This window comes from Sinocyclocheilus grahami, unplaced genomic scaffold, assembly GCF_001515645.1.
Source record: "Sinocyclocheilus grahami isolate Dianchi unplaced genomic scaffold, SAMN03320097.WGS_v1.1 scaffold249.1, whole genome shotgun sequence".
Classification (NCBI taxonomy): domain Eukaryota; kingdom Metazoa; phylum Chordata; class Actinopteri; order Cypriniformes; family Cyprinidae; genus Sinocyclocheilus; species Sinocyclocheilus grahami.
The window spans coordinates 140,713-151,401 of NW_015505428.1; the positions used below are offsets into that span (position 1 = coordinate 140,713).

General features: G+C 40.8%; 1 protein-coding gene across 1 annotated transcript in view; it reads right to left on the reverse strand.

Annotated features, from left to right (window-relative positions):
* The window catches only part of LOC107598241 (zinc finger protein basonuclin-2-like), an 82,391-nt gene extending 72,576 nt beyond the window's left edge, over positions 1-9,815 (reverse strand). Inside the window, exon 1 of the mRNA XM_016289521.1 lies at positions 9,461-9,815. Within this exon, the coding sequence (XP_016145007.1) occupies positions 9,461-9,562 (102 nt within the window). The 5' untranslated portion in view covers positions 9,563-9,815. The remainder of the gene's footprint in view (positions 1-9,460) is intronic.
* Positions 9,816-10,689: the final 874 nt, after the last annotated feature.

The window sequence follows — 10,689 nt, forward strand, 5'->3', positions numbered from 1 at the left end:
CACACACACACACACACACACACACACACACGCAGGCACGCGCACACACACACACGCGCAGGCGCGCGCACACACACACACGCACACACAACATTTTCTAGTCAAATGCTGGTCATAATCAGGAGAAAGAAAAACACACATAAAACAGAGCTATTTCAGAGTTAATCTAAGTTTTCAAGTTTTTTATGCATGCAGCAAAAGGTCAAACGAATGCTTGCTTGCTCCGTAAATCTCTTTCGATAGAGAACTTGGTGATGCTGGTGGTGGGATAAAAGATGTCTCTTTTCTTTAAATCAGAGACCTTTTTTTACGTTGCAAATAAAAATATTGTGCATCTTGAAATTCATATGGATTTTTATACTACAAATAGCTGCACAAGACAAAACTTTTCTTGAAAGTAAAATGAAAAATAATTACTACATGAAAATAAGTCCTTGCATAAATGGATTAACTCCAAATATTTGTACATTTTATTTTTTATTTTTTCAAAAACATGCGATCATTGAAATACATTCCAGAGGAGTGACAATCGGAATCCGCTTCATATTTCTTTTTAATAATTGACTTTATACCTGACATTAGTCTTTAGGAACTCAAATCAGACAAAAGACTGTCTGTCCAACAGCCGATAAAGCATCTTTTTCTTTGCATCACTATTGCTGTTTTTATATGACTTGGACTGAGTGCTTTCCTCCCCATGTTGAACAACACCAGTGTAGTGTCACTAATGAGGAAAAGCACTGCCAGCAGCTGAAATTATGGTCATTATCTGCAGACATATGTAACTACAACAGTAATAATGCTGGAAGGTAGTAATAATAATAATAATAATAATAATAACGGTAAATCAGCCACAACATTAGATGAAATTATGATGACACAGTCAAACCACACAGCAAAATGGAAAATGAGAGACTCTTTCCTGCAAGAGGGGAGTGTGATTTTCTTGTCTGTGTTTTGTTGATGGGAGAAATTGCCCTCTTAGCTGTTTAAGATGAGGTAGACTAACAGCTTAAAAATAGCGGCCTCTGAATGTGCCAGTGGCATTGGCAACAATCCAGCAAAGAACAAGAAAAAAAGAAAAAAGAAAGCAGGAAGCAAAGAAAGATGTCATGCCCTCGTTTCACGGCCCATGTTCCATTACACCGTCATCGAGATACACCGTTTTCTCAAATATTATAGTCTTACTTGTTCACTGTCCTAAAACCAACAGGTAGTTTCATTTAGTTGTGATTTATCATTATTTGTTTATATGGTTTGTGTCTTTGGAAGTTGCAGTGCATTCTGCTTTTCATTTTTGTGATTTATAGCTATAGCTGCTGAAATTTGTGTTGTTATTCGCAGTGTTTGGGAAAGTTACTTTTAAAAGTAATGCATTACAGTATTGCGTTACTTCCTAGAAAAGTAACTAATTACGTTACTTAGTTACTTTTCATTGAAAGTAATGCGTTACGTTACTTTTGCGTGACTTTTTAAATCTGGGCAGCGCTTGCTTGTTTGCTTTTAATATAAAAAGTTATATTTTTGGCAAATATAAAAGCCCTTTCACACCAGAAGCCTCAGGCTGAAGGAAATGTAAATCACGTCTGTACAGTAGAACACAGAAGAAGAAAGTTCAACACTCTTCAGCAATAAAAGAAGAAGAAGAAATGTTAGTTTATCTTGTGTCATTTTTGCTTATTAGAATTGGATCACCGAAGGTCAGCAACAAATTGGTTAATAAAATCGGATCAAATACATAAAGGATATTTGTATTGTTTAACATATTTAATTATTGCAGCTTTGAGTCATATTCTGAGTTGCGTTTAACTGTTTTTATTAATTTTGAGGAAAACTAAATGTGAGTGAGTGAGATGAATTAATGCATGTTCATATTTATTCTAGAACTAAAGTAACATCTTACTCCTGATTTCTCTCAACATGAGACAGGAGAGCTTTCAATCAATACATGGGGAAACAAAGTGACTGGCGTTACTTATTTGAAAAAGTAACTCTTGTAAATTAAAAAGTAATGCGTTACTTTACTAGTTACTTGAAAAAGTAATCCGATTACGTAACAGCCATTCCCCCAAACCAAACTAAATAAATAAAGAAAAAAGAAAGAAAACAGTAATCATATCATTCCAGCACATTCTCTCTTTATTTGAAAGCGTTTGCTCTCCGCCTCTGTGTTCACAACGCAGCCATCTTTCAAATCCTAACTAGGTTATGATACCTCTCTCTTTAATAATTTAGGAACCGAGACCTTAACACTTTTGAACATTTATGCATATTCTTCAGTGTACCAAGAATATCCAAATAGCATCTTTCTTAGAATTTTGCCACTAAAATTATATTTTAAGCAGCTCTGTAAATACCACCGCAGGTTGAATAGATTTAAATATGCATTCAATACATTAAATATAAATACATTTAAACATATTCACAACAAACGTAACTGCAAGTTTTGTGTAAGATGTGCATTTTCCCCCCTCTTTTTGTAGAGTATTTAAAAACATGAATATATAAAATGTTTATGCAAATTTGTGTGGCTGAGTTTATATTTACATGGATGTAGTGCATGGGGTGTCTCATCTCTGGGAACACGCTCCCTCAGGTCTGGTCTCAGATCTCTGAGGTCTGAAGGGCAGCTGCTGCGTTCTGATTGTGTCAGGCGCTCGGGGAACTAACAAGACGCAGAATGATGGTAATGTCCCCTCATTACCGCCACGCCGGGGGTGGTGACATCCTGACTCTAACACTGTTGAAACAGCAGTTTCCCTTTTAACCAGCACTTCCCTTCTGCTCAGGAAAAAAAAAAAAAAAAAAAAACGGGGAAAAATTCCAGGTCTAAAAAAAAAAAAGAAAAACTTTTCAAAGCTTTGGCTAGCTTGACAAGGACCAAAAATAAACTAAACAAAAAAAAATGGTAACCTAAAATAAAACTAACTGGTTTTGTTAAAGTCAAAAATATTATTTAATATCGCTGAATCAACCTAAATACATACAAAACTAGTTTTAATGGGTTAAATCGGGTAGAAATTGGGCTTTAAGGTTACAATTGCATGTTAACACTACAGTGCACTAGTGCATTGAAAAGCATCTGAAGATACTTCTTTATAAATGAAGCAAATACAGACATCTGCTTCATTGCAATCTCTCAACTGAGAGGCTAAGGTATTGTTTTACAGTCATTATTTCACAAATATAAAGGAGGATATCAGTGCAAACTATTTAAAATAATTATGAATGCTTGCATCGTGTCAAGATGAATCTGCATTTACCCAGAGGAAACACGGCTACCTTCCAAACCCTCACGGTCCTGATAACAGCACATTTCTATCGGGTCTCTGTCTGTGGCATTGACCCACGGAGAGCGCAACATCACCTCTTCTCTCCCGTGCAACGCCAGAGACAGAACTGCTCCGTTTTCTGACACTCCAGAAATATATTCCAGAATGAACATGTGAGTGTCCGTGTCGCCCCTGAGGACAGACCGAGAGCAGAGGAGCATGTGAGTGATGTGCCCAGTGTCAGCTATTGATCATAGCCCAAGGAACACACAGATCTCAAACACCTACTCATATCCACTCACCGCTCCAGAGAATAAAGGGAAGATAGCAACCAAATCTTTAGTGAAGCTCAATGAAAATCTTAACAGGATCGATGTGTGTGTTTTTCAGTGTGGGACTGGGGGGTTGAGGGGGGGAGGTTGTCCCCGCTGTGAAGTGCTGATGAATCTGCCTCCAAACTGGCTGCAGGCCAGTCTCACAGAGGAGTGCGTTTCTCTGCCCACCAGAGACCACTCGCTCTTCCCCAAAAACAGCCCGCTCTTCACTTTGAAATATTTAAGATTAACAAAATGTAAAAAAAAAAAAAGAAAGCAAATTGAGGGCAAATTAAAAGAGAACTAAAAACTGGGTTTTGAGATTATAAAACATCAGACATCTAATTTTAAGAAAGAAAAAAAAATTGTGAAGAATGTTCAAAACACAAGAACAGAGTATCGTGATATTTCTCAAGAGCATTTTATCTTAATATTCTAATGTTGCTTTGTAAACAGTGAAATTGAGGGAATTAAATCATGAATATTAAAACTAATTTAACACAGAAACCGCTATAAACAACATGTTTATTAAAAGCCATAACTTGATTGATACACTAATTATGTAATCACTTAAATGGAATGAGAAATACTGAATTGTTTTTTGTTTGTTTGTTTGCTGGGCAGGAACAATAATAGCTCCAGCAGATCGCCTCGACAGTAAGGATGTAGGCAGAGGTGTAGGCAGCACAATAGTTGGCATGTATCGCTGATGTACGGGCATAACACACACACACACACACACACACACACACACAGGCACACACGGTCACACACACACGCACACACACACGGTCACACACACGGTCACACACACGGTCACACGCACGGTCACATACACACACACGGTCACACACACGGTCACACAGACACACACGGTCACACACACGGTCACACACACGGACACACGCACGCACACACACACACACACACTCTCACACACACACACACACACAGGCACACACGGGCACACACACACACACGCACACACACACCCACACACACACACACACTCTCACACACACACACACACACAGGCACACACGGGCACACACACACACACGCACACACACACACACACACACACACAGCCACACACACAGACACGGGCACACACACTCTCACACGCACGGTCACATACACACACACGGTCACACAGACACGGTCACACAGACAGTCACGGTCACACACAGACACGGTCACACACAGACACACGGTCACACACAGACACACGGTCACACACACTCTCACACACACACACACACACACAGGCACACACACAGACACGGGCACACACACACACACGGTCACACAGACACACACACACACACAGACACGGTCACACACACTGTCACACGCACGGTCACACACACACACACGGTCACACACACGGTCACACACGGTCACACTCACACGGTCACACTCACACACACACTGAAAAAGCACAGAACTCTCGCATGCAGTCGCCAAACATCTCTCGGCTTTTCCTCTCTCATCTTCTCATCACCTTCTACATGCACCTTTTTGTAACTCTTGACTTCCACAATAAAACACGCCAGCAAGCACTCTCGCTTTACATCAAAAACAGTGAAAAAAGTTTCGCACTCTCTCTCTCTGATCCTCTCTGCTTCCTCCACATTCCAGTTTCTCCTTGAAAACATTACGAGGCTGTCTGTCGGGGAAAGCGAGAGGAATTAGGAAAGAAAGCATCCCTGAGCCAGGTGAGATTACTCCCCTCAACTGAGTCCATTACTTAACAGGGTCAGTAGTTAACGGCAGGAGCCGGATCCGTTCAACACTGTGCTCTACACAAACGAAAACTCAAATTTAACTCGCCCTTTAGTTGCCGTTTAATTCTTTTCCAGCACATTCTCAAACCAGTGACTGAGCAGGCTTGCTGGTTTTAGCGGCAGCTTCGTTCTGACAATGACCCTGTGGCAGGCACCTTCCCGTCACCAAACACTGAAAGAGTCAGCTTCCTGTGGCTGCTCCGTCTTAGTCAGCACTAGCCCTGGGCTGCGCTCGATCTGCTCAGAAGAGGTGGTGGGTGTCTCCCACACACACACACACACACACAGGCACACACACAGACACGGGCACACACACTCTCACACGCATGGTCACATACACACACACGGTCACACACACACACACGGTCACACACACGGTCACACACACGGTCACACTCACACGGGCACACACACACACACACTGAAAAAGCACAGAACTCTCGCATGCAGTCGCCAAACATCTCTCGGCTTTTCCTCTCTCATCTTCTCATCACCTTCTACATGCACCTTTTTGTAACTCTTGACTTCCACAATAAAACACGCCAGCAAGCACTCTCGCTTTACATCAAAAACAGTGAAAAAAGTTTCGCACTCTCTCTCTCTGATCCTCTCTGCTTCCTCCACATTCCAGTTTCTCCTTGAAAACATTACGAGGCTGTCTGTCGGGGAAAGCGAGAGGAATTAGGAAAGAAAGCATCCCTGAGCCAGGTGAGATTACTCCCCTCAACTGAGTCCATTACTTAACAGGGTCAGTAGTTAACGGCAGGAGCCGGATCCGTTCAACACTGTGCTCTACACAAACGAAAACTCAAATTTAACTCGCCCTTTAGTTGCCGTTTAATTCTTTTCCAGCACATTCTCAAACCAGTGACTGAGCAGGCTTGCTGGTTTTAGCGGCAGCTTCGTTCTGACAATGACCCTGTGGCAGGCACCTTCCCGTCACCAAACACTGAAAGAGTCAGCTTCCTGTGGCTGCTCCGTCTTAGTCAGCACTAGCCCTGGGCTGCGCTCGATCTGCTCAGAAGAGGTGGTGGGTGTCTCCCGAACCACATATCCTCTTCCACTCTCCTCTCCTCTCCTCCACTCCACCCTTCTCTTTCTCTCAACCAAGGCCAGCCAAGAGTCGCTTCATCTCGCACCCACACACACATGCAGCACAGAGAGGGGAAAAAGAAAAACAGACACTTCACTATAATCACATGTACACACACTCAAACACAGCGAGAGAGAGAAGAAAGAAAGAAAAATATACGCACAGATACGCCACAAACCTACATCATCAGTAAATAAATAAATAAGTAAAAGTCTAAAAATAAAAGAAGAAGAAAAAAAATACAAAAAAAAAAAATGTAACAAGTGTGGTTCTTTTGCCAAAGTCTAAAACGGGGCTTTTTAGTTTGTATATTTGTTACATTAGAGAAGATATATGAAAAAGAACAGCACTCATAAACCGCACAGAACTCATTGTCATTTTAGGTGTAAAAATGATTCCCCCCCCCCCCTTAAAATATATGAGAACACATAATAAATGTTCTTTTACATTTAGAATAGTTAATCAGTTAAATTAAAGAAGCTGTTTAATCAGACCAATCGGGCAGCTTTAGTCGTTATTTGTCTCTAACACGCAAGCGGAGGATTTTTAGTTTTGTGTTTCTCATTTGATCAGTCAAGATCTCAAAATATCAACATTCAAAATTCACTATTTAAGAGTAAAGATATTATATAATTACAGTATTTTACGTGTTGATGTTGCAATTAAATGAATTCGCTCCTAAACAGCACTGAGGTTTTCAGCTCATCATTTTGTAGGAAATCTTAAATTTTCAATTTCATTCGTTTTAAAATTATTATTATAATTATTATTATTAGTATTAAACAATATAACAATAATGTATTTGCCGCTGCCGTTGTATTATAAATGATTTAATCGGAAATTTCTCGGAAGTTGTAATGCAAAATCTACACATCTACAATATAAAATAATTTTACGTGTGTATGTATTAAAATGTTCCGTTCATGTAATGTGCAACAGGGGAAGATAACAAGTGTCGCAAACCCGAGAGGATGCTGCGAGAGTCTGGAGAGATGCGGCAGCATCTCAGAGCTCTCGGATCAGATTCAGCTCCAGAAAGCCTTTTCAGTCTGAGCTGATCACAGCCTCGTTTCAGCGCCGCGTGTCCAGTGCATCTCAGAAGAAGCAGCAGCTCCTTTAAGTGCTCGTTCATATGCAGCCGATCAGTCGAGATTGAGCAATTAGAAGCCATTAATAACCAAACCCATATTAACAAAACTAGACTGCGTAAAATAACCCCCAGCACAGGCATCCAGAATATTTGCTCATGTGGTTTTGATATTAATTTCGACCGCTGCACGTGGTCAGTAGTGCATCATTTGTGGAAATGCACAGGTACCTTTAATAATAATAATAAAAAAAAAAAAATAGGATCGGCAATTAATTGATGCAGAAGGTGTCTTGATCTTCTTGTAGCCTACAGATAACGCTGAAATTAATTTAAGACGCACACATTTCGGTAAAAGTACACGCTCAAAAAGACTTTCACCCGTCTTTTAATAATACAGAAAAAAATACACATTTAGGGGAAACAAACTGCAAACGTTGCATTGCATTTTAAAAGGAAGGAAGGAACATTAAAAAAAAAATAGTGCCTAACTATTTTTCTCGCCATCCGTGAGAGCCGCATCATATTTCATTATTGATTATGAAAAATAATATTTTTTTGCATTCCTCTATAAATCTTCTTTGAGATTCATAACTCAAAAGGGATTGCATGCGCGTCGTTTACATTATGATATTTGTTTAAGCAGCACAACTGCATTTGATGAGCGGAGATAATGTTGTTCTGACAAAATCAATGATTATACGCTCATCAATGTTCAATACACACGAAACTCTAAATAAAATGATTATATCCGATGATTATTGAGTGATTTACAGGCGAATTCAAATAAACTGCATTTGACGTGTGTCACTCATATTTTGTGTCCAGCATAAACGGGATAAACACACGTGTAACGAATGTTCAAAGCCGCGTGCTGCAAGAATGCAGAAGAAAGTGTTTAGAGAAACAGACTCGGAGACCGAACTGAAGGCGCAGGGTCTCCACAGAATGTGCGCTACTTGTCATTAATGTGAGAAGGCTTTCGAGCTCAGAGCGTTTTGCTGAAGGAGCGAATCCACCTGCGCCGGAGCATCCAGTCTGCATTCTCACAGAGTAAAACTGTCCAATAATAAACAACACATGATTATTTAGTGGAAAATATAGTTTAAACAACGAAAGAAAGAAAAGCAAAAAAAAAAAGTGTTATTATTTTTGTAACTTTTTATTTTCATGTCAAATAAATATTAAATGGCTATTCATATTTGTTTAATGACAGTCGGTTTAAACCGATATGCATCTTGGTGTTGCAAATAAAGACAGCTGATCAAGTGAAGAAGAAAAAAAGTTTGAGGAATCCTGAAAGATATGTGGATGGACCCCACTGTTGGCCAAAGGGAGTCCAGGGGCCTGCGCTCGTATCAGCGTGTGCACGGCACAGAGAAAGCAGCCCTGATGATTAATGTTCTGCTCACCATCTCTCCCTCCACAGACCCCCCTCCCATAAACATTCTGTCCTGATAAAAGCATTCAGCACAGGAACTTTACAAGAACGACACACTGTTATAGAGCTGCACAGCTACAGCATCTGCTGTGCTTTTAGAGGTTGCTGATGGCAAGGACTCCAGCAACAAGCAGATGAAGTCAATTAGATGTGTGCCACAGCCTGAACTACCAAGGGTCACCGAAACTAAATGAAAACCTCCCACGCTGACCCGATGCATATTCACTAATGCAATTTATAAAAGCTCATTTTACTTCAGCACTCAGAAACTTTACAACGAAGGCTGAAATTTGTCACAAAGGGTTACAAAGCCACTGCAAAAACACAGTTTACACAAGTAGCAAACATTAACATAACATTGCTTTTACACATTCACACATGCGCTAAAAAACAAGCACAAACACACACTTTAACAGCAATAACAGCTGCACACACACAGTGAGGGAGAGGGACAGCATCCACTCACCTGCTGGGACATTCTGAAGAGGAGGTTGCTGTCAGTGCTCTGCTGTGTCCATGTCCCCATGAAGCCCGGCTCGGCGCTGGCTGGTCTGCTGCTGAACTGCATGGAGCTTTCTCCTCCTCCTCCCCCTGCACCGCTGCTGCTGGCTCTGGCTGTGGACTCGCGTGCCCTCTCTCGATCTCCTTCTCGCCACACCACACCGCCTCTCACATCCAGCTCTGTCTCCTCAGACTGCCGGCAGAGAACAGGGGGAAGGGGGTGGAAAAGTACGTGAAGGTGGAGGTTCAAAGAGAGGCAAAGGGTGACTGCTCTGTTCTTTTTTCTCTTCTGTCCTATTCTAGCTCTTTTTTCTTTCTTTCTTTTCGTTCTCTCTGTCTCGTTCCTATCTTCTCTTGAGAGGGGGGGGGGGGGGGGGTGGGGGGTTTTGAGTCAGCTTCCTGTGGCTGCTCCGTCTTAGTCAGCACTAGCCCTGGGCTGCGCTCGATCTGCTCAGAAGAGGTGGTGGGTGTCTCCCGAACCACATATCCTCTTCCACTCTCCTCTCCTCTCCTCCACTCCACCCTTCTCTTTCTCTCAACCAAGGCCAGCCAAGAGTCGCTTCATCTCGCACCCACACACACATGCAGCACAGAGAGGGGAAAAAGAAAAACAGACACTTCACTATAATCACATGTACACACACTCAAACACAGCGAGAGAGAGAAGAAAGAAAGAAAAATATACGCACAGATACGCCACAAACCTACATCATCAGTAAATAAATAAATAAGTAAAAGTCTAAAAATAAAAGAAGAAGAAAAAAAATACAAAAAAAAAAAATGTAACAAGTGTGGTTCTTTTGCCAAAGTCTAAAACGGGGCTTTTTAGTTTGTATATTTGTTACATTAGAGAAGATATATGAAAAAGAACAGCACTCATAAACCGCACAGAACTAATTGTCATTTTAGGTGTAAAAATGATTCCCCCCCCCCCCTTAAAATATATGAGAACACATAATAAATGTTCTTTTACATTTAGAATAGTTAATCAGTTAAATTAAAGAAGCTGTTTAATCAGACCAATCGGGCAGCTTTAGTCGTTATTTGTCTCTAACACGCAAGCGGAGGATTTTTAGTTTTGTGTTTCTCATTTGATCAGTCAAGATCTCAAAATATCAACATTCAAAATTCACTATTTAAGAGTAAAGATATTATATAATTACAGTATTTTACGTGTTGATGTTGCAATTAAAT